Raw genomic sequence first — 23,870 nt, 5'->3', positions numbered from 1 at the left:
ACACATTAAGTTCAAGCGTATTCGGCACGTCCTGCGAAGCAGCCATGTAGAGCGCTCCCCTGGGTGGGGCTGTGACTCATTCACCCAGCGTAGGTTCCAGGTTGGGTTGCGGCGCTGAGCTCTGGGCAGCCACGAGTTCTGGGTGGAACCCTGGAGTGAGCGAGAAGAGGAGAAGAGGGGCTGGCGGCCCACTGCCGGCATCGAGCGGCTCCCTCTACTGGCGAACTTGAGGAATCGCCGGGTGTTTCCATGTATCTGTGTGTCACTGTGTCACGAGGAGTGTCACAGGTGTGTCAGCGAGTGTTGGTGGAAGTGCCGGCATGGGCATAGGGGTGTGAGGGGGCCTGTTCGTGGCTCAGGGTGGGTGTGCCAGCGTCATGCGGGCCTGGCTCTGGAACCACAGAGTGTACACACACAACCACATCGTGCAATACAATTTACTCCGGGACTGGAGGCAGGGGTGGAGGGTTGGGCGGCGCGGCGCTAGGGCTCCTGATTGTCTGAGATTACTTCGCGAGGTGATTAGGACGCAAGGATCCTCCAGCTGGGACTCCTCACCGACCTCAAACAAGTGGGAGGGATTCAGGACTGCAGAACAGTTCCTGGGAAGGGACTCTAATCCCCTAAAGCAACTAAGGACCCAAGAAAGGGTTAACTTTGAGCCCTACAGTGACTTCAATCATTGGCTCAGAGCACTGTCAGTCAGCGTTCTGGGGGCGGGGTTTTCGGGGCCGCCTTCGGACTGCCCAGGGCCCCTCACTTGCCCCTCGACCCCCACATCATTTCACTTCTGGGCAGAGCCCACACCCCCATCTTGGTGGAGATACCTTCCTGGGCCTGGAGGAGGAGCGGATCCGGGCATCCTGGCTTCCCCACTCACTCCAGCTGCCTGGCTTCCTGATAGATGGTGATTATTATATAATAGACCTGCTGGACAGAACCGTGCCAGCGCTCGGAACACTTTGCCCCCTCCTCGAAGCGTGCCCCAAAGCCTGGCACCAGCCGCCCAGAGTCCGCTGCCGAGCTCTGCCGGCGCCCCCGGCACCACCTCCATCCCGGGGCGGGAGACCCCTGGCCCACCTTCCCGGGTGGACCTGGGGCCACGTCTTGGGATGGGGCGGGCGCCAAGGCTGGGAGTCGGGCGGGCGCCCAGCAGGTCTCAGTGTCGGCCTGAGGAGTTTGGCTTTACCAGCGCCTCGCCAGGACTATGGGACCCACCTGGCCCCTCCAACCTGAACTTGGAGCTTGGGAGCCAGTAGAGGTGGGGATAGGGGGCGCAGGGGCCAGGATCAGAAAGGGAAAGAAGTTTGGGAAAGGTGCGGGGGCAGGAAAAAGGCTGGGAGAGGGGGCCGGCGGGGGCATTGGGGGGAGGGACTCTTATCCTGACAGGGCTCCCGCCTTCCCCGACTGGAGGGTTTGGAAAAACTGAGCAGGCAGCCAAGGCTTGGCTGGAAATCCTGCAGCCCACCCTCCTGGGGACACAAAGCTGGAGGGCGGAGGCAGGGCGGGGGAAGAGAGCACGACCCCGGGGAGGGCAGGGCCTCTTTTGGGGCTGGGGGCCCAGGGGCCAGGTCCCTGGGGAGGGGGTTCCTGGCGCTGTCTCCCTGCAGTCTGCTTCCCCCTTCTTCTCTCCCCCCCTTCTCTCCCCCCTCCTCCCCCTCCCCGGCTCCAGTCTTGCAGATTGCGGGCAGACTTAACTCCTTGAGTGCCAGCCTGGTGGACTCCGAGGTGGTGACGCTGGGAGGGAGGGAAGGAGGGAGGGACTCCGGACCCCACTCCCACCACTGTTTAACCCCTTGTGGCCCGGAATGCAATCTCGGGATTTGGGCTGGTCAGAGCCCTGGAAGGCTGGCTGCCTGGTACTCCAGGAGAGACGCACAAAACCCGGCACCTGAGAGCGTTGTGACCTGGCCCATTCTGTTGCCAAATCTTAATTGTCTACACTCCCGCCACCCCAGTCCTCTGTGTCTTTCCCTCCACTCTTTGGCCACCCTCCCCCCCCCCCACTAGTTGTTACAAAGGTCTCTGACAGGCGGAAGGCTGCGGAGAACCCGGAAGTCTGGCTTCTGTGGCTGCCCCAGCATTCTCTGTTATCCCCGGTGCGGCCCCACGCAGGTGACCGCAGCCCAAGCCTCTTTTGCCTCCAGGGGGCTCCTTCACCTTTCTGCGGAGAGAGCTCCCGACTGAGGCAGGGAATGCTGGCCTCCGCCAGCTCCGGCTGGGACAAGGGCCTGAACAACTGGAAACCCTGATTTCGTCTCCACCCTAGCCCCTTTCTTGGGCAACACCCCCTGCACCATCAGAGTTGCCTTCTCTGAATGACTCTGCCTGAGGGAAGTAACCCAGGCTGGGCAGGGAGGGGTTAACGGGGCTACCCGACTCCGCGTGAGAGCCAGGTGAGGCACCGCCCATCTCGGCCTTCAGGTGGGGGGGCGGGGGAGGGGGTGGGGGGTGGAGGTGGAGGGACACTGACCTAAGGGCTGCTTTTTTTTTTTTGCCCCCTGGTGGCTAGATCTGGCTTAGCAGTTGCTGGCGCAAGCTATGCTCAGGTGGGGATGGGTGAAGAAGGACTTTGGAGACAGAGTACTGCTCCCGAAAGAATAGCACTTGCGGAGGTAAAGGGAATCCTCTGGGAAGACTCGGGGAAGGAGGGAGCTCCCACAATGCCTGCCCTGTCACCCCCACTCAGCAGGCTGCCTCAGCCACTTCCAGAGCTTTGCCCAAGGGGACTCTCCTTGTGGGTTCCAAGTGCCCAGGGACTGGAGAAGGACTGGGGGCGACGGGGGACAGAAGACATAGCCCTGTCCTCCCAGGGCCTCAACCTAATAGAGGGGGTCAAAGGAAGCTGCTCCTCACCTTCTTTTTCTTTCTGTGCCCCCAGCCTTCCCAGAACGCCCATTCCCTCCAGACCCCAGCATCAAATTCAGACCTGTAGCCAGGCTTCAAAGCTCCTACCAGTTACCCTGCTGCACTTCAGCTTCCCTCCCCTCCAGCCAAGCTGCCCTCTGGGTTTCTCCTCCTAAAAGAACCCCTCTTGAAGGATTCTGGGTGCTCACAACCACTTCCCTTTCTCACCCTCAGGGCTGAGACCCTTCCTCCCCTCCACCCAGAAGCCCTCCCAGGTTACTGAAGGTCATGCTCTTGCAGGCTTCCTTCCTTCTTCGTTTTCCCTTTCAGTTGCCTTACTTCCCTGCCTCTCCCCATTTCCCATTATCGTCTAAGACTTCCTTTTTCTAGGGGCACTTCACCCAAACAGGGACAATTCTGTCCTCCTTTCAGGCTGTGACACCTGCCTCAGCATTTGCCTTTTCCTCCTGGAATCCTGCTCTGACCAACCCCATCTACTTATTCATTCAAAAACCCATTTTGAGGACCTACTATGTGCCAGGCACTGGACCATACAATAGGTATACGTCGGTGAACAGCACAGATACTGTCCTTGCCCTCAGAGCCTGCAGTCTAGTTGGGGACAGACAAGCAAACAAGTGATCTCAATTTGTTGTCATAAAGCCTTGGGGAGTACTTCAGAGAGACCCCCATCCTGGACTTCGGAGTCTGGAAAGTTTCCTCCAAACGCGGGGAGCAACAACTGAGCTGAGATTTAACCCACCTAAGGTGTGGTTCTGTCCAGGCCGACAGGACATTCCCTGGAGGCGTAAAGATAGACCAGGATCCCAGCAAGGGATCTCACCAGCCTTTACCAGGGAGGACGGAGGGACCTCTAAGGCTGCATTCCCAAACAACCCATTTCTTCTCTTTCTTTTTATTTTCTAAAGATTTTGTTTTTTTGGTAATCTCTACACCCACCCGAGAACAAGAGTTCCATGTTCTACTGACGGAGCCAGCCAGGTGCCCCCCCAAACAATCCCTTCCCGATGAATTCCCCAAGTCCCCAGAGAAAGAAGACCGACCAGAGGCGGAGAGTACATGACCTTGGCCAAGTCACGTGTGACCCTGGCCTAGTCACACCCTGTCTCAGGGGCCTTAGTTTTTTTCAAATGTAAACCAAAAGGGTCGGATGAGTTTATCTTCAGTCTCTTTATCAGGAAGATAACAATTAAACAGCAGGCTTGGTTAGTTGAGAGAGAAACACACCTAGCTCTGGTGGGCTTGGGGAGGGGGATGGTGGCCTCCGAAGCCCAGGAGAGGCTACCAGAGGCAGGGGCCCAGAGAAAGCCACATGTCACCTCCTACACCTCACCGCCTCACCTTGCATGGTGCGGAGCAGTTCTGAGGCCCGGGAACATTCTAATTTCTGCCATCACCTGAGGGGCAAGAGCCTTTCTGAGATTGTGGGAGGGGCAAGCATGGGGAGAAGCACTCAGGTTACTGCATTCATTTGCTCTTCTCTGTAGCACTAGAGAGCTTTCGTTTTTTAAGAAAATATTCACAGGTGGGGGCGCCTGGGTGGCTCAGTCGGTGAAGCCTCCCACCCTTGGTTTCGGGCTCAGATCCTGATCTCAAGAGTCCTGAGATGGAGCCCTGCATCAGCTCCGTGCTCAGTGCAGTCTCCCTAAGACTCTCCCTCTCCTTCTGCCCCTCACCCCCCATAAATTAATTAATTAAAAAAAAACAAACCACTGTTCACAGGTGAGGAAACTGAGGCCCAGAATGGTGATAGGGTGATGGCTGGCAGTGGTGCCCAGGCCTCCTGACTCCCAGCCCAGACCCTTCCCACACATCATTGCAGTGCTTGCTTCCAACTTTCCATTGGACTTCTTCCTGTGTCTGGCTCCTTTCCCTGCGAGGCCACGCGATCTGGGAAGGCAGGCTTCGCCTCCTTATCTGGACATCCCCCAGAGCCTGGTGCAGGACTCTGAACACAGGGAGGGGTGCTCAGCTGCCCCTGCACCCCCCTTCTCTCTCATCAGGACTCTCTTTACATGCAGGTAGCTCTCTGGCCCAGTGGAAAAATGGCATATCTGGACTGTGGACCAATCCCCAAGCCCGGCGTAGTGCCAGTCCAGTGAGGCCTCAAACCTGCCCTGTGACTTCGAGCAAGCTGATGGCCTTTCCTGGGGCTCATGTTCTCCATCTGTCAAGACCCATAACCGACTCTAACTGCTAGGGCATTCGGAACTTGAAGTCCCAGATCAGGAGATGGGTTTACAAGACATGCCGCTGAGGTAAGAGAAGCCTAACGTTCCCGTCTTTTGGGCAGAATCCCACAGCCTCGGGACCCCGTCTGCTTTGTCTGCTGGGACTGGGGTCCTGCCTCATGGGGTGCCTACACCCTGGGGTCCTGCCTCATGGGGTGCCTACGCCCTATGCTGGATCCCGCAAAAGTTGCAGGATCTAAAACCTGAATATATTCTGGGACCCCACAACCCAAATAATTTCCCACTACCAAAAATCATTTCAAAAAGGAATCCCAACGTTTACTTGAATCTCCTGGTGATCCAGTTCGTAACCTACGGCACCGCTTGTTAAAATTCCCTTTCGTCTTCCTTCTATTCTGCTACCCCTTACAGCGGCCCACTCACTCTGCGGCAAGCTCTGTCCCCGGTAGTCCGGTAGTCCGGTAGTCCGCACAGCTCTCTGCCTCTCTTTGCCCGCTCTCCTCCCCTTATCATATGGACTGGTTTAGCCTGTCAGGCTTCATTATTGTCCTTTTCTTTCACCCATTCCCCAGATTCTCCCTAACACACAAGAAAACTGCCTCGCCCCTGCCTCCTGTCTCTCACCTGCTGTTCTCCCAGTTCTGTATCACAGAAGCTCTGGAATTGAGCAGGCTAAGACAAGATTTCCAACAACAGGTGAGGGATAAAATTATCTTGGTGGGGGAGGGGAGGGGAGGGGAGACAGAGGGAGGCTGAGAACAGTCAGTGATAAAGAAGTTTTGATCCTGTAACAGTTACAACAGGCACCTGCCCTCAAGGAGCTCATAGGTGGCACAGTTAAAACAATAAAAGATGCTCCATAATGAAAAGGGGTGGGCTTGATGGAATGTGTTCAGGTTGCAACCTCGGGGAGCCCTGCGGAGAAAGAGGAGACTGACCTGGGTCCGGGGAGCACAGGGCTTGGTGAGGGGCACGGAAAGAACAAAAGCAGGAGGGATCACAGATTTTGGTGGGAAGGGGCCTCAACGAAGACCAACTACCTGGTTCAGGTTCTTTCTGCCACGCACACCACCCCCTCCAACACCCCTGGCAAGCAGTGTGTGACCATCTTGAACACCTCCAGTAGCGGGGAGCTTCCCGTCTCCCAAGGCAGCCCGTTCCATTTATGAACACTTGTGGGGGTTTTTTTTAATTCAAAGTTTTATTTATTTATTTATTTATTTATTTATTTATTTATTTATTTATTTAAAGTAAGCTCTAGGCCCACCATGGGGTTTGAACTCACAACCCTGACACCAAGAGTTACATGTTCTGCTGACTGAGCCGGTCAGGCGCCCGAATGAACGAACATTTGTTTTGCCTTCCTTTGAGCTGAGCCCTGTCTTCCAGCGGTCTGCCCTTGTTAGGCCACACACTGCCTCCTGGGATCACACAATGTGAGTCTAACCCTTCCTCCCCATGATAGCCTTTCACATATTTGAGCTTTAATGGCTCCTGACCCTCCTCTCCAACCTCAACATTCCCAGTTCACTAAACAGACACCTGGCCAACTTACAGTAAAGCAGGACTATCAATCCTCTCCTTTATTCCAAACACTATATCTCTGTTCATATGGCCTGACATTGAGTTTACTTTTGGCAACCATATTATGCTGATGACGTAAACTGAACTTACTAAACCCCTCGACTCTGTGATTCTGTTTCACCTGAATTGCTGCTGCTGCTTTTTTTTTTTTTTTTTCACCTGAACTGCTTCTAAGCCATGTCTGGTCCATTATGCATTGCTGAGATCTTACATAGACCTCCGATCATTTCATCTTGTTAAGTTGGCCTGACATTCTTTGCATGGAGATGATTTTGGGATCCTTATCTTGTCCTTCAAAGTGCTTACTATCTCTCCGGCTTATATGTGTGAAACGTGATACTGTGTTTTCATATAAGATAGTAATAAAAATATTTAACAGGACAGGGATGAAGACAAAACCCTAAAACACACAAATGTTCTCCTGGTTGGTACCAATCAGTGTCACATCGAGAAGTAAGAAGACACATGGCTTTGTAGGGGGGATGGGGTCACATCATCATGAGTCTCAAAAGCCTAAAGGAGGAATAAGAAAATTTAGAAGGTTTTTGAGTACAAAAGCCTTATGGAAGCAGGTTGATATAGCCAAAAAATAAAGCAAAACACTAACTTTGGAACTTTACAGATCCAAATTTGAGTCCTAGCTCCGTCACGTTCTAGTTGTAGAACTTTGAGCAAATTACTTTAGCCACTCAGAATCAGTTTCTTCTCCTGTAGGATGGGATAATACCTACTCTATAGATTACCGTGGCAATTAAATGAGATGATATATATGAAAACCCTTATACCTAATAGGCTGTCAATAAATTAAGAAGAAAACGCAGGGGAAGGAAGGAGGAGAGAAGAAAGTCGTGTTTAGGACAGGTTTGGTTTCTGGGGGTCTACATTTATGATAGACCCGAGTAAAAAGTCCAAGTGTGAAGTGAACCTCTAGCGAGGCCCAGATTGACTTTGCTCGCTGCTTGGTCCATGGCCACATCTACGAAATGGTAGAGGGCTAGAAGCAGATGTGATGACGTTTCAAAAGGAGAATAGATTCACCTTGGATGATGTGGGGAATGACAGAGAGAGGAGACGCGGGCAGCAACAGGGAAATACATAGAGGGGTGATGAATTAGGGAGGAAGGGTGCGTGTTTAGAGTGGTGGAAGCAGGCCGGATAGTAGGACATCCCAGTGGATCTGACCGGTGAGCAGGTGGAGATCTAAGTGGAGCTATGGGCAGCAGGAGAAGGACTGGAGGAGAAAGTGCCCAAGAGGGCTTTCCCTCCCCCTCCCCCCCCCCCCTCAGAGCCAAACAGATGAACACGACCTTATGTTCACCTTGACATCACAGGCCTCGGTCCAGAGCGCACTGGCACCCAAACCCCACCCCTCCAGGACTCTCTGCTCCATGGCCCTGCTATCAGAAGGACTCAAGTTCTTGTCTAGCCAACAGCCTCTAGCTTGTTGCTACAATCAGAGGCTTGAAAAGGGAGAGACAGGAGGGGAGCTGTAAAAAGAGAGATTTGGACAGAAGCAGGGCGGGGACAGAGGGAGAGCCAGAGAGGAACAGAGAAGGAGGGGGATAAAGCGCAAGGTGAGCACCATGAGTATGTAGAAATGCAGGCTGATGGAGGAGAAAAAGAGACTGAAGGAGGGGGCAGAAAAAAAGATTTGCCGAGAAACTGATGAAGTGCAACTGAGAAAACTGTTGCCATGGCGACGGGTCCAGAGGAGGGAGTAGGAATAGAAATCGGATTATGAGTTGGGGGAGTGGGGAGGGGGTCGTTCAAGACCCAGAGGCTGTGCCCCCACACCAGGCCCGCCCCCCCCAGCCCTCCCCCTGGCCTGAGGACTGCCTTTCCCAGAGGGCTCCCCAAGGCCAGTCCAAGGAGTGCAGACAGAACAGAAGCCTGGGAGGGGCTGGGGCTCTGGCACTTTCTCTGCTCCTCTCCACCCTGGGCTGACACAGAACAGATCTGTACCCCACCCCCAGTGCGCCTCGCTGGCTGGCTCCGGGACAGCTCTCTCCATCCACCCTAGTTTCTGTCCTCCTACCTCTTCCTCAGAGCACCCCCCACCCCGTGAAGAGAGGGGAGGGGACTTGTTGTAAGAACCTACCGTGTGCCAGACCCTGTGCGGGCCGCTCAGGCCGGGATCTCTAAGGCCTCACCACAGCCCCTCGAGGAGGGGTACCGCCTCCATAGACAGAGAGGAAACTGAGATCAGGGTCCCAAGCTGGAAAGTAGCAGCTCGGGAGCTGGGGTGTGTAGTCCTGGCTCGTCTGCTTCAAAGCCATTTACTGCCATCCTTGCTCCCCCTCTGCCCCCCCACCCTCCCACCCCCTGCCTGCTACCTTCCACCACCCGCTTCCCACGCCCAGCGTTCCGGGCACCCTTAGGACAGGACGGGCAGGAGGGGAGGCGCCGGGGAGGGCCAGTTCAAGGCTCTCACTCCATTCTTGGAGATAGAGAACTGGGGACACTTGAGGCAAATGCGCCACAGCCGAGGCAGCCCACGTGGCTCTAGGCGAAGTGGGGGGAGCAGGGGAGTGCAGAACGCAGGGCTAGGGGAGTGGGGAGGAAGGGCTGAGGGGGAGAGGCTGGTGGGGGTGAGGGGAAGCTCTGAGGCAGGCGTTTCCGGCAGAGCTGAGGAGAAACTTCCAGCAAGGCCGAGTGGGGAGCACTCAGGCTTGCAGCCTCTGAGCTGGTGAGCGAGTGTGACTGGGGGCAGGTCCCTGCAAGTGCGAGTGGCTGTGGGGGGGGACGCGGTCTCGCTCCCCCTCCCTCGGGCTTCTGTACAAATAACCGTTTTGTAAAGGGCACCGGATCTGCTGTGCATAGCAAACAGGGCCCGAGGAGATGGGAGAAGGCAGAGTTCGGGGCTGCGACCTCGGGTAGCTGTGCCAGAGGGTGGGGTGGGATTCCGAAGGGTTCGGCCCCATCCCCTACCCTTGCTTTTCCTCCTAGCAGCCACCTTGAAACACCTCCCTGTTCTCTCTGGGGACTGGCTGGAGCCACAGCCTGACCCGGAAGTGGAGGGGGGTCAGCCATGGCTGGACCCCAAGAGTGGGGGCTACAGGGCACAATTCTGTTGGGTCCCCTGTTCCCTGGGCTTGAGCTCCCAGGTCCCTGCCCCACACCCCGGTAGAGGGGGAGGAGGGAATAGAGCTCCTTCCTCCTCCTCGGGCCTGAAGGGAAGGCTGCCCCAGACCCGCTTACTTCTGCGTCAGTTCACCCCTTCTCCACACTCCACCAATATCCCAGGAAGCCCCTCCTGACCTCCTTCTCTGTGCTCACCATAGGTTCCTACAGACAACCAGGAAGGGGACCCAGCCTGAGGTACAAGTGGGTAAGGAACTGTGGCAGTGGGGGTGGAGGAGAAGATTCTTCCTACCCTCCCCCTTCACACCTGCCCTCCCTAGGCCTTTGGTCTCTTAGCCCTTCAGGGAATCCCAGACCCAGCTCCACCCAGAAAGTCAGTCCCTCAACACCCTCGTGCCCACCCCAGTTGCCCTCATTCACACACCATCACTCCCAGATGGCAGCAATCTCCATGACGCCCACTTGCCCGAGCCAAGGAGCACATTTCAACTCTCTCCCATTCCTGTGAACCAGTTTGCTGGGGAGCATGGTCCCTGGAAGCATTCTTCTTTGGGTACCTGGGATACCACGCCCTCCTGGCTCCTCTTTTTCCTTTGAGGGAAGCTTCTCGGTCCTCTTTGCAGGCGCCTCTTTCCCTTTGACCCTGATGGTGCTCCCCAGGCGCTGACCTTGCTCTTGTCTTCTCACTGGCCGGTGCTCCTCCCCGAGGCAGGCCGGAGCTGTCACACCTGTGCCGGAAGCCTTCCTGAGCTCCAGACCAGCATCCAGCGCCTTCCACACATCTCCCCCTGGGTGTCCCTCAGGCACTTCAATTCAGCGAGTTTAAAAGTGACAGATCTCCAACCCCTCCCCACAATTTCCCTCCCCCTCACCCCTGGAACCCCAGCTAGTGACAGTGCCACCGTCTGACCCAGTCTGCCCAGCTCCCCAAGCCGGGCCTGGGAGGCATCCTTCACTCTGCTCCCCACCCTGTCCCATAGCCCTCCCGATCCAACCATCACCCCAGAATTCCCTCTCTGGTGTTTTTTTCCCAGAATCGTATCGCAGCAGTGTGTCAAGAGACATCTAGAATATCTCCCAGCTACTCATCCAGCACAATCTCTACACTGCAGCAAAACCGCCTTTTTAAGATACAGATTTAATCCTGATGCTCTCCAGTTTAAAACCCTTCAACGGGGGCACCTGGGTGGTGCAGTCCTTAAGCGTCTGCCTTCAGCTCAGGGCGTGATCCCCGGCGTTATGGGATCAAGCCCCACATCAGGCTCCTCGGCTATGAGCCTGCTTCTTCCTCTCCCACTCCCCCTGCTTGTGTTCCCTCTCTCACTGGCTGTCTCTCTCTCTGTCAAATAAATAAATAAAATCTTTAAAAAAAATAATAAAACCCTTCAACGGCTTCTTTTTATCCTTAGGATAAAAATTAAAATTCTTTTTTAAAAAATCAAAATTCTTTAAAGGGGCTTACAAAGCTCTTCATCTGGTCCTGGCTACTTCTCCAATGACTTCCCCAAATTGCACTCGAAACCTTCCAGTCCTTTACTGAGGCTTTGCAGCTCTCTCCGCCTAGAAGAACCTCCCCTCTCCCCCTTCCCTCCCTCCATCTTCACCCTTCAAACTCCTGCTCAACTTTCAGAACTTCGCTTATTTACTATTTCCTCCAAGAAGCCCTCCAGGACTGCCCAAGCCCATTGGAGTTGCCCCTTCCATGAGGAGCCTCTTTGGCAAGTCATTTAATGTTTCTGACCTTAGTTTCCTCATTAATACAATGAGGATAATAACAGTACCCATCCCCCCACCCCCCTGGAGATTGCAATGAGGATTAAGCAAGAAAACAAATGAAGGACTTAGGGCAGTGCTTGACATGTGGTAAATACTCGGTAAATAATAACTGTTAGCATTACTTTTTCTACTAAAGTCCTGCTGCAGTGTAGTTGAGTGGACTCCAGTATTTCCCATTATACCATAATTTCCGGGAGAGCAATCTTGTTCACCTCTGAATGCCCAATACTCAGCACAGTGACTGGTGCAAAGGCATTTAATAAACATTTCCTGAATAAATTAATTCATGTTAATTCGGCCACCATTATTTCTTGGATGGGTTAGCTCTCCTTCAGGCCTAAGGAGAGGATTAATGACCCCACAATGAAGCCTCCACCTTCTCCCACAATAATCTTTCTCCAACCAAACTGAATTTTGCCCCTTCCCTACTCCAGCCCCGTCAGAGGCTCCTCACTGTCCGCGGAAAACATGGTGTGCCAGGCCTTTGCAGGGAAGTTGCTTCTTTGTGTCTGTTCCTCCTCTCCCTCCCCTTCCATCACAAGCCCTCCTCGCCAGGGCTCTGGCCACTGGTGACACCGAACCACTGGTTGCTTCAACAGCCCTCCAGACTCTATCCCCTCAACCTCAAATATCCTTCCTCCTTGCGCTCTAGCAAAACACCTACTCCTGTTCTTTTTAAGACTTTATTTGTTTGTTTATCTATCTATCTATCTATCATCTATCTATCTATCTATCTATCTTTGAAAGAGAAAGATAGTGAGAGAGAGCATGAGCAGGGAGTAGAGGGAGAAGCAGACTTCCCACTGAGCAAGGAACCCGACATGGGGCTCCATCCCAGGACTCCAGGACCATGACCTGAGCGGAAGGCAGATGCCCAACCGCCCAACCGCCTGAGCCACCCAGGCGCCCCCACCTTCTCCTGTTCTAACACCCGGTCCCAGATGACACAATCTGGTGTTCCCAGGGCTGAAGCTGTCTTCAAAGATGTTTATTGCTGGGCTCACAATATTTTATAATATATATTAGTTTAGATTTGAAAATAAGAGCATGTTACCTACAAATTCAGATGTCTGGCCTCTCTTGAAAAAAAAAAAAAAGAGGAGGCACAACTGTCCTAGGCCCCCCTTTCCGCAAGGGAACGCTTCTCCTTGAACCGGAGCTCCCGCTGCTATGCTCTGTCCAGTTGGCCCCAATTTCACTCACCTTGTTTTACTGCTTTTGTTATCTGCCTGGCTCCTGGAGACACCGGGGTCTGCGCCATTGGCCTCACAACTTCGTGCTCCATTCAGCTGCAGTGAGGGCCTCGGCTTGCTTTCCCCGGTAGCCACCTGGATGGCCTCCACTCTCTGTCGTCCTGTCCCCGCTCCCCCACTCCTCCTCTCTGTTCACATCTTTGTTCGACCTTGACCTCACTCTTCAGTGCTCCTTCCCATTGCATCCATCACCCCTTCTCATAACCAGCCCACATCTTCATCTCCAGCCCTTCACTCTTGGCAACACCCTGCACTTTCCATGCCTTGGAAACCTGAACCTTGAGTCAGTACAACCTGACAGTTTTATTATCTTTGCACTCAAGCTGTTGTATAATTTGAAAAGCTCCCCAAATGTCAAGGTCAGTGTGATGGTTAATTTTATGTGTCATCTTGACTGGGCCAGGGGGCTCGGATAGTTTGTCAAACATCATTCTGGATGGCTCTGTGAAGGTGTTTTTTGGATAAGGCGAACATGTAAATCAGAGAACTTTGGGTAAGACAGATTACCCCATGGTATGGTGAGCCTCATCCAATCAGTTGAAGGCCCCAATAGAACAAAGATTGACCTCCCCTCTTGCCTCCCCTAGAAAGAAGGCATTCAGCCAGCAGACCACCTTTGGACTCCAGTTGCAACTCTTTCCTGGGTCTCCAGCCTGCCTGCCTCCCCCTTCAGATTGTGGATTTGCCAAGCCTCCACAACCACATGAGCCAATTCCTTAAAATAAACCTCTCTCTATATACACATCCTGTCTGCTCTGTTTCTCCAGAGAACCCTGACTAACGCAGCCAGCGCCCCTGAAGATGAGCAGTCCCCAAGTTCCTCTGGGCTGCCACCAGACAGCCTTCTTCAAGGCCCTTGGTAGCCGTGTCCTCCTCTCCCCACAAATAGCTACTCAAACTCTCACACTTCCTCCGAACCCAAACCCTTCTCCCCAGTGAGTTTCCTACTTCCCAGAGAAAGTGGAGACCATCAGAAAGGAGCTCCTTTAATTTGCTTCTTTCCTCCCCTTTTCCTTCTCCCCCACCTTCTCCCCACAATTTCTCTGCATTGTTGCCCAATCTTTTCTCTCTGCTGAGAGAAAGAGTCATTCCTGTGGCTAAAGTCTGATGCCCGCACCCCTGATCTGAACACCATTTTCCCCCTCCTCCAGAAGCCTCTACGTCAGTCACGCCCCTCCCTCTCCTGCACCTTTACCTCTAAAAACACAGCAGGTGGGGCCTCTGGGTGGCGCTGTCAGTTAAGCATCCTGACTCTCGGTTTCTGGTTTCTGCTCCGGTCATGATCTCAGGATTTCAGGATCGTGGGATCAAGCCCCATGTCCAGCTCTCGCTTAGCGCAGTATGCTTGAGATTTTCTCTCTCTCTCCCTTTCCCCTTCCCCTCCCACTCGTGCTCTCTCTCTCTTTCTAAAATAAATAAATAAATCTTAAAAAAAAAACACAAAACACAGTAGGTGAGCCTTTCCCATACCCCAAATTCCCCTCCAGTTCCCTGCCTCCTTCCCTTCCCAGCCAAGCTTCTTCAAGGAGCAGCCCGCGTGGTTCTATCCCCACCTCCTCCCCTGCCAGTCATCTCTAGACTCCTGCAGTCCCGCGTCTGCCTTCCTCACCTGCAGGAAGCTGCTTCTAAGGTTGCATGACCCCCGAGATGCCAAGCGCAGTGGACATTTCTCAGTCCTCACCTTCAATTCTGACCTTCACACCATTTGACACCTCCTTTTGGAAATTCCCCATCCACTCCCTTGTGGTTTTCCTCCTCACTCCCATTCCTCCTTCGTCAGCTCCCCTCTGCCCATCTGTCCTTCTGACACTGTGTCCTAGTATCCTGTCCTCTTCTGTCTTCTCCTTCCCTTCTCCTCGTCTCTCCAAGGACTGTTTCCCACATCACAATTTTAACCATTGCCCACCTTCCCTCTCTTTGTCCCCCACCTCTGTTCTGTGCCCCAGACTCAATACACCCAACTATGAAAATGTCATTTTCATCTGAATTTCCCAAGATATCTGTATGAGTTGTCTATTAGTGGCTTGTAAAAACGAATATTATTCTGAGAATCAGGACTCTGGAAAAGACTTAACTGGGCAGCTCTGGCTCCAAGTATCTCGTGAAGTTGCAGTGAAAGATGTCGGCCTGGGCCATAGTCATCTGAAAGCTCAACTGGGGCTGAAGAATCTGCTTCCAGGCTTGCTCATTTTCATGGCTATTGTCTGAAGGCCTCAGTTCCATGCTGGATGTTGGCACGAGGCCTCAATCCTTTGCCACGTGGACCTCCCCGTAGAGGTGTTCCCATGTCCTCCAGACTGAGCTATCCAAGAGAGTGCAAGGGGGAAGTCCTTCTCTGATCTAGCCTCAGAAGTGACCATTGCTTCTGCTGGATTCTACTGGCCACACAGAATAACCCTGACCCAAGGTGCCAGTCCCTTACCCGCTGCCAGTCCCTTCCCACGCTGTTTCCAAAATGTTCTTTCCACAATTCAAACTCTTCAGAGGCTCTCTGTTTTCTTCAGGGTAAAACTCAAGCTCCTTAGCATAGGACACAAAGCCGCTGGTGACCCAGCTGGTGGCTGGAGGTCTTGTCCTGCTCATCTTTGAATGCTTCTTTCTAGCAAGATGTACTTGTTCATGGTTCCCAGAAGGTGTCAGGATAATTCACTTCTCTGAGCTTTTTCATATGCTGTTCTCTTTCTGGAATATCCCCTTCTGCTTATTTTAACTGGTTCATTCTCCAAAACGCAGCAACTTGAGAGCAGGAGTGGTTTCTTGTCCTCTCCGTATCTCGTCTGTCATGGCACCCACCACCGAGGAGCTGTTCAACAGATGTCTACTGAATGGAAACGTGAGTGGGCAGGCAGTTCCTGTGTGCCTGGGGCCCCGGCGGCGTGCTTGGTGTACAAGGTACAGCTGGCCCACATCTCATCGCTTTCCCCTTCAGTCTACCTTTCCTGACCAACCATTGCCCTCTGTATCAATGACAGAGTTGGAAAACCAAATTCTGATTTCTGGGCTTTTTTTTAAGATTTTATTTATTATTTGAGAGAAAGCGAGAGCACTAGGGGTAGGGGAGAAGGAGAGGGGGAAGCAGACTCCCTGCTGAGCAAGGAGCCCCATGCGGGGCTCGATCCCACCACCCTGAGGTCATGACCTGAGCCGAAGGCAGACACGTAACCGACTGAGCCCCTAATTTCTGATTTTTAAAATTAATTAATTTATTTATTTTAAGTAGGTTCCGTGCACAGTGTGGGGCTTAAACTCATGACCCTGAGATCGAGTCACATGCTCTACTGACTGAGCCGGCCAGGTGCCCCCAAATTCTGATTTCTTTTTTTTTTTTTAAAGATTTTATTTATTTATTCGACAGAGATAGAGACAGCCAGCGAGAGAGGGAACACAAGCAGGGGGAGTGGGAGAGGAAGAAGCAGGCTCATAGCAGAAGAGCCTGATGTGGGGCTCGATCCCGTAACGCCGGGATCACGCCCTGAGCCGAAGGCAGAAGCTCAACGACTGCGCCACCCAGGCGCCCCCCTCCCAAATTCTGATTTCTATCCCACGTCATTAGCTACTAGCTCTGTGACCTCGGGAAACTCATTTATTGCCTCTGAGCCTCTAGTTTTCATCTGTAGGAAGGGTTAAAGGAGAGGATAAGATGAATTACTTAAATTAATATTTATTGAACCAGAGATCGTGCTAGGCACTCTTAAATAAATTAGCTTGAGTGATGGTCATAATACCTCAGTGAGACAGATTTTACACCCTTTCTACAGAAGGGGAAACTGCAGCTCAGAGTACTCAGGTGGGTAACACGGCCAAGGTCACAAAGCTGGAAGAAGATTTGGGGTAAGTGGTTGCATCATAGGGAGCATTAGAAAAATTAAAGGAGCATCCAGGTCACTTTCAACCCTGCATGACTCAGATTTTTTTTTTCTCTCTCAGCCTTTTTCTCAGATCTCAAGGATAGAGGCTCTGCCATTTCCCATCAGACCAACATTTGGTGACCACGGCATCTTACTTCTTGGTCCAAGTCCCCACGGTTCCCCCAGTCTGCTCCTACCAATTATGACAATGATCTCCAGCATTCCTTCTGCACCTTTATTGTAAAGCATTTTTATACCTGTCACATCTTGCTAGATGACTGAAAAGGAATGAGCCTTCCCATTTCCTAGGTGAGAAAACTGAGGTTCAGAATGACTCACCTAAAGTCGTTTGGTATCGCTTACCAACAGGAAGACAGTAGTCCCCATCAGAGGCTCACACTCCCATGGAGTCAAGTGGACATGGTTCTTCTTCTTCTTCTTTTTTTTTTTTAGATTGTATTTATTTATTTTGAGAGAAAGAGAGAATGAGTGAGGGGGGGTAGAGAGAGAGGAAGAACCAGACTCCCCGCTGAGCAGGGAGCCTGATGAGGGGCTTGATCCCAAGACCCTGGGATTATGACCTGAGCCAAAGGCAGCTGCGTAGCCGACTGAGCCACCCAGGCGCCTGGCCCAGTGGACATGTTTCTAACCGACTGGCAAGCAGAAGAGCTGCATCACGGAACAAAAACCTCTGGTATACCCGACAGACCTGGGTTCTGATCTGAGACCTGGCGACAAAACTACCACCGGTCAGGAACAAATACAAAGTACTATAGTTGAGAAAGAGTAGGTCAGTTTGGGGAGCTAATCTTTGAGTCCAGGCGGAATAGAGATTAAGAACTCTCTGGAGGCGGAGACTTATTTTGCCTTAGTGCACCTGGTGCCTAGCACAGGTCGGGTTCTTCATAAATGTTGACTTGGGTGTGGGATGTGGTAGGAAGGGGGCAGAAGAGGAAACTTGAGTGAGTTTAGAATCGAGACTCCGAGGGGGAGACAGCCTAGAAAGTATGGGTCCAAGAGAGAGACTCCAGGCATTTGTGGCCCTGGTTCCTTTCCTCCAAAGCCGCGAGGACATCCTCCAGAGGCCCAGGGTGCTGTGGCTTTAAATGACTTCAGCGTGTCAATGAATCTGCTCAGCTAAAAGAGTTATCCTCTTGCTCCTGCGCTTGGCCTCCCCCTCCTCGCAGCTCCCCAAACCCTTCTCGGCCGCTGTGATGGGATAATTAGATGCGAGAGCTCAGCACAGATGATGCTCCAGTTGCTTAGCAACTAATGGTTTCCATGGAGACCGCAAAGCACAGCCTCCAGAGCAGCCAGTGAGCAGCTCGGCAGGGCAGGGAGAAGACGCAACTCTCAGTTCCTCCAGAAACCTGGGGAGGGCCGGGGTGGGGAAGGGGGGCTGGTGGGGAAAGGGAGGGCTTAAAGGCACAGGGCCCTGTTATCCCTTTAAAATCTGGTCAGAGCTCTGCCCTGCCCTACCCTACTCTGTCCCACTCATAATTTCAGATGGGATGTGGGCTGAGGCGTGGACCCAACACACCCCAGACTACAATACACCGAGCCCCCTCTTTCTGCTTCCTGGTTTGTGGCTGAAATGGGAAGAGATACCTCCCGAGCCCAAGTGTGCACATCCCTCCAGGTTGGTGGTGAGATTTGACGAGCACCAGGAAGATCCCCTCAGCCCAAGATGCCACCACCTAGTCTGTTCCCTCTCTCCAAAGTTCTCCTCAATGTGCAAGCGATCCTCGTTCCCTTTGTAGAATGAGGGTGGGATCCTACCAGAAAGGGGACAGAAGCCAAGGCACAGGAAACAATTCAATTCTTCACCCCAAGGCAGCCCATCCTGGGAGACTGGGGGGGGGGAAAAACCTGCCTCTGATCTCCACCAAAGAGGATGGTGTGTGTGTGTGTGTGTGTGTGTGTGCGCTCGCGTGTGCGTGTAGGGGGTGCAGTGCAGAGCATGTGGCAATTCAAAGTCTGGGCCTCTCACACTAGCATCAGTCGACGTTACCTGGAAGCTCGTTAGAAATGCAGACTTTCAGGCTTCACCTTCACCTCAGACCCACTGAATCGGAAAGAACCTCTCAGCGAGATCCTTAGTGACTCACAAGCACAGTCAATGAGGACAAGGGCTGGTCTAAGACCCTCCTGCCCTCTGTTTGGGTCCATGAGTTCTTTTTTTTTTTTTAAGATTTTATTCATTTATTTGAAAGAGAACACAGCGAGAGAGCTGCGGAGGGAGAGGGAGAGGGTGAAGCAGGCTCCCCGCTGAGCAGGGGGCCAACGTGGGGCTTGATCCCAGGACCCTGAGACCATGACCTGAGCTGAAGGCAGCCATCCAACCAACTGAGCCACGCACGCACTCCTGGGTCCATGGTTCTATCTTCACCACACCCAGTGCTTGCACTCCAGCCTTGAACCTCCCCGTCCCATCATGGGGTAAGGACACAGCCTGACCCCTCGCTTCCTTTCAGGACCCTGGCCCTTCTCTGGGACTGGGAAGATAGAACAGTTCATGGCCCAGAGATGTCCGTCAGTGCTCCCTGGACAGCTTGGGTGTCTCCCAGCAAAGTCTCCCTCTGAGTCTGTTTCCACATCTACAAAAGGGAGCCGGTGACATGGATAGCCCACGATGGCCGTAAGGATACGTATGTTGGCACATGCCCCATGCCTAGAGCGGGACTTTCTCCTTGTCTCTCCTTGGTTTCTGTAAAAACTCCCTCACTTCTGTCTGATGGAGCACAGGGTGAGAGATGCAGTCAGAGGGGTTCTATCTCTTTTCATTTGCTCCTACGAGGTCTCTCTCGCCTCCCTTCTCAGTCAGCGCAACGACGGTTGCTGACCATGGCTGACTGCCCATCCCCGCTGGACAGGGCTGGTGCCCACCACTCCCATCTCTCTGAAAGTCTTCCCTGGCATCCCTTTGCCCCACTCTCCAGAGGAATCTGACTCCCACACGCTCCCTGGCACCAACACCCCTCTGCCTCTCCCAGAGCAGCCGTATCTGGGCCCCAGGGGACACTGTGGATTGGAACCCTTGCTTCTGCTGCCCCCATTCCCTACTACCAGCCTCAGTGTCCTTCCCATCCTTGCCCGGCCAAGGTCTGTCAGGAGCCCTTCGGAGTTCCTCTCCTTGTCTTGCGTACCAGGACAATCTCAGAACTTGCTGACCTTCTGGAAGACTCCCACAGTCTGTGGGGAGCGGTTCTCTATAGGCCACACTCCAAATGCACGGGCAGGCAGGAGTACTCAGGCCCTAACATGTGGGGGTTTCAGCGGAAGGGGTGATTTCCACCCCACCTTAGCTACCCTCCCCCTCTGCAGCTGACTAAACCATCAAGATCGGGCCAGGGCATCCCCACTTCTGGCCTGAGAGCCAGCTCCCCGTCCTGAAAAACCTGTCTGCGGGGCCTTCCCTGAAGCTGTAGGGCCCAAAGGGCAGGTTGGACAAGATTCCCCTCCAGCCCCTCCCACCCCAAGACAAAATCAGCCACCCCAGGGGCCTGGCCTCACTTGCCTCCGGAAGCCACAGTCTGCCAGCACCCGTTCTAGCTGCCAACCCAGCTATGGCATCCCTGCTGCCTGTCCGGACCTTGCGCTTGATCCTGATTCTGCTGACTGTCCTGGCCCTGGGGGCTGCAGGTCTCTGCCATCTCTGGTGGGGTGTGGGGAGGGCCTCTGAGGCCCATGCAGGAGGCACTGTGCCTTCCAGGGCCCTCAAAGAGCAGCTGGTCTGGCCAGTTGGGGTTAGGGGACTGGTGATGGCAGTGACCAGGCATCAGTCACTGAGCCCAGGGCACACTCCTGGTTCTCTTCCAAACCTGGGAGGCAGAGACGTGTGGGGAAGGGCCCCAGGCTAGGAATTGGGGTAATGTTGGTCACTGCCCCCTACTGGCTCCCAGAGTCTGGCCGCTTGGTGGATGGCCCAGCTTCCGCAGCCCAAGCCTGCCACCTGGTGGTCAGACAAGCAAAGGCCTGTATTCCGCCAGCCAGCCGTAGAGTGGAGGGGGAGGCGTCTGCATCCTTAGAAATGGCCCCCAGGGGTCAGGGCCAGATCTGATGGTGGGGAAGGAAATTGGTTGCCCCCACCCGGAACCTCCCTCTTGGCCCCCCCAGCAGACTTCAACATCTCCAGTATCTCTGGTCTGCTGTCCCCGGCGCTAACGGAGAGCCTGCTGGTTGCCTTGCCCCCCTGTCACCTCACAGGGGGCAATGCCACACTGATGGTCCGGAGAGCCAATGACAGCCAAGGTTTGCTACCCCCTCCCAAGATGGCCCCCTGGTCCCCAGAGACCCCTACCCAGCACACCACCAGCACCCCGTCTCCTGCTCCTGCCTTCCTATCGACCCTTCCCCTGGGCCACCCATATTATGCTGCCCTTCTCCTTGGGGCCTCCGGAAACACACCCCTGACTTCACCCCCAATTTCCTGCCCAGTGGTGAAATTTAGCTTCGTGGTGCCTCCGTGCCGTGGGCGCAGGGAGCTGGTGAGTGTGGTGGACAGTGGGGCTGGCTTCACGGTCACCCGGCTCAGTGCATACCAGGTGACAGACCTCGTACCAGGAACCAAATACTAGTAGGTACTGGACCCAGGGCACCTGTGGGAGGGGGTGTGGGGGGAGAAGATGGGTCCTGACATTTGCTGGTGGGGAGGGATCAGTCAGCTTGGAGTGAGAAAGTGAGGATACAGCTGAAGGGGTCAACAACGGCACGTCTATGAAGGGGGAGGCCTGGGCTCCCTCCCTCTTTTCCCAAGTCCCAGATAATCACTGAGGAGTCTCCCCTCTCTCTCCCAAACCCCACCACAAAAGCATTTCCTACCTAGTGACGAAGGGGACATCCACTGAGTCCAGTAGAGAGATCCCAATGTCTACGCTTCCTCGTAAGTAAATCAGGGCCCCCAAATCTTCCTTGGCCCTCCCGCCCCATCCCCCCAGCTGCCCCTCCCTGGGCCCCCTTCGCTTCTTTGTGTACTTGTATCCTAGCCCTGAGCCCTTGGCCTTTTAACTGCCTGTTGACTCATCTCATAAACTAAAGGTTCTAGGTCCAATTAATGTCTGTGTCCTCAGCGACCATAGATGTTTCATAAATGTTTACATGACGGATGTGTGGGTCAGCTGATTGGTTGGATGAATAAAGGATGAAGGACAGCCGGGTGAGCCAGAGAGCCTTGGGTCAGGATAGGGACTCCTCCTGCCCACCGAGGCCTCCCTCCTCTCTCTTCTGACAGGAAGGAAGGTGGAATCCATTGGGCTGGGAATGGCCCGGACGGGGGGCATGGTGGTCATCACAGTGCTGCTCTCTGTTGCCATGTTCCTGCTGGTTCTGGGCTTCATCATTGCCCTGGCCCTGGGCGCCCGGAAGTGAGGAGGCCAGCACCAGGCAGGAGGCCTCCGGGAGGTCCAGACACTGTCCATTTCCTCAGGCCACGGCTTTGCCCTGTGTGCCTGCCTCCTCTCCTGAAAAGACTGCCTGCTCCCAGGCTTCAACGCCCGCTTCTTTGGGGCCTTAGCCTCTCCTCCCTGCCCCCTCTCCCCGGAGCCCTTTCCTCCCTCTGCCCTCCCCTAGGTCCCCGGTGCCTCACCTCCCAACACTCCTCATAATCCCCTCAGCCCACTCCTGTCAGAATTGACGCTCCTCCCATTTCACCCCTATAATCACCCCCCCCAACAATTCACCCTTCCCTCAGTGACAGAAATCCTCTCAATAAAGTCTGATGCCACACCCGCCCTGTGTTTCCCTTCTATGGGCCCCACCTGGGCCAGAACAGAATCTGAGTCAGGCAGCAGGTGCTCCCAATCCCCCCCTGCCACACAACCCAGAGTTGCTTCTCTCACGAGGCAGGCGGGGACCAGATGAGGTTAGAAGTCAGGAGTTAAGAGTTCTCAGATCACATGTGGGCTGTGGGTTTTGCACCCCTCTGCAGCAGGCCACCCAGCCAGGGCGTGGTGTACTATGTGGGTGGGTCTGGAGGCCGGAGGGTCTTGGGGTGTTGGTGAAGCAAAGGGAAGTGCTGGGGAAAGGGGTACAGGCTCTGACTGGGGACGAAGAGGGCCACCAGGGTGAGACCCTGGACAGGAAGCTGGGGGGTGGGAGAAGTGGAGAATAGGCTAAGGGGGCCTAGGAGGAGGGAGTGGAAGTGGAAGAACACTGGGTGGAGGAGGACGAGAGTGGTACAGTCTGGTAACTAAGGGAAAAGAGCAGGAGTGGTCCCCTTTCCAATACACAGCCCTTGTAAGGATCAGTGGCCTTTGCATTGATCTTAGAGGAAATACCAGGATTTTTAAGGTGACCTCCAAGACCAGCCCTGGTCTTTCCCCTAAGGGCCCCTCTGTTCTCACTGTGTTCCCTCCAATATCCTGTGTTCCCTCTTGCCTCAGGGCCTTTGCACAGACTATTCCATATGCCTGGCTTGCTCTTATGACTGCCTCCATCCCCACCCCACTCCTATTTGCATAGGTAACCCACCTTCTCCAGGGAAGCCTCTGACCTCCATCCCCTCACTAGGTTCCCCTATCCAGTATTTATTCATTCCACAAACATTAACTGAGCATTTATTACCTGCCAGGTGCTACTAGAAGTGCTAGGAATAAAGTGTGAAAAGACATTTTGTTCCTCCAACATGGAATTTATGTGGAACTTAATGCAAGAGGAGATTCCCAAAAATGTGAGCAAGTAAATAAGTTAAATAAAAAATGTGATAAGTGTGGGCTCCCTGGGTGGCTCAGTTGGTTAAATGTCTGCCTTTGGCTCAGGTCGTGATCTCAGGGTCCTGGGCTCGAGCCCCACATCGGCTCCCTGCTCAGTGGGGAGTCTGCTTCTCCCTCTTCCCTCTGCCCCTCCTCACTCCCTACTTGTGCTCTCTTTCTCTCGCTCTCAAATAAATGAGATCTTTTTAAAAAATGTGGTAAGGGCTATGAAAAACGAGAGAGGAAATGAACCCTGGAACCCTCTTTGTCTGGGTGGGTCTAACGGACCTGAGGCCTGAAGTCAGGAGAGATGGGCAGGGAGGATGTGCCCTGCAGAGAAAATGGTCTGGCTGTGCTCCCCACGCTAACTGCACCAGCCAAGGAGAGGTTTGGGGGCCCGACCTTATGCTGGGGGAAGAGCATCGGACTGGGAGCCAAACTCCACTGCACATTGGATTCATCTAGAGGGCTTTAAAAAAACCCCAACACCTAGGCCATACCCCATACCAGAATCACAAGGACTGGGGTGGCAGCCAGGCATTAATATTTCTTTCAAGATCCTCAGGAGGGTCCAATGCT

The 23,870-nt window shown here is 53.8% G+C and overlaps 1 protein-coding gene and 1 long non-coding RNA gene across 8 annotated transcripts; both read left to right on the top strand.

Annotated features, from left to right (window-relative positions):
• Positions 1 to 747: 747 nt before the first annotated feature.
• On the top strand, positions 748 to 13,333 carry LOC123792635 (uncharacterized). Of its 6 annotated transcripts, none has more exons than XR_006779747.2 (6): positions 748 to 907; positions 2,513 to 2,615; positions 4,890 to 5,126; positions 5,633 to 5,756; positions 9,926 to 9,972; positions 10,760 to 13,333. It is a non-coding gene; the product is annotated as an uncharacterized LOC123792635 (long non-coding RNA). The 6 variants fall into 6 exon arrangements; XR_015726997.1 differs by lacking the exon at positions 748 to 907 and adding an exon at positions 1,618 to 2,396; XR_015726999.1 differs by lacking the exon at positions 2,513 to 2,615 and having other exon boundaries at positions 750 to 907; positions 4,894 to 5,126.
• A 4,670-nt stretch (positions 13,334 to 18,003) lies between these two features.
• On the top strand, positions 18,004 to 22,670 carry UPK2 (uroplakin 2). Of its 2 annotated transcripts, XM_087868374.1 has the most exons (5): positions 18,004 to 20,244; positions 20,719 to 20,853; positions 21,040 to 21,178; positions 21,414 to 21,484; positions 21,833 to 22,670. In XM_087868374.1, exons 1-5 carry the CDS (start codon positions 20,169 to 20,171, stop codon positions 21,967 to 21,969), a joined length of 558 nt encoding a protein of 185 aa, XP_087724500.1. In that variant the 5' UTR covers positions 18,004 to 20,168; the 3' UTR covers positions 21,970 to 22,670. The 2 variants fall into 2 exon arrangements, with proteins under 2 accessions (XP_087724500.1, XP_087724499.1); XM_087868373.1 differs by lacking the exon at positions 18,004 to 20,244 and having other exon boundaries at positions 20,458 to 21,178.
• The last annotated feature ends 1,200 nt before the right edge of the window (positions 22,671 to 23,870 follow it).

This window comes from Ursus americanus, chromosome 16, assembly GCF_024610735.1.
Source record: "Ursus americanus isolate L20-20 chromosome 16, mUrsAme1.1.p, whole genome shotgun sequence".
NCBI lineage: Eukaryota > Metazoa > Chordata > Mammalia > Carnivora > Ursidae > Ursus > Ursus americanus.
This window is presented reverse-complemented; position numbering and strand designations above follow the sequence as displayed.

Bases quoted from the DNA above. Each gene is read 5' to 3' on its own strand.
- UPK2 (XM_087868373.1), top strand. From the start codon at position 20,826: ATGGTCCGGAGAGCCAATGACAGCCAAGGTTTGCTACCCCCTCCCAAG. The intron at 21,179-21,413 runs GTAGGTACTGGA...CCACCACAAAAG, and splicing joins GTACCAGGAACCAAATACTA to CATTTCCTACCTAGTGACGA. The intron at 21,485-21,832 runs GTAAGTAAATCA...CTCTTCTGACAG, and splicing joins CCCAATGTCTACGCTTCCTC to GAAGGAAGGTGGAATCCATT.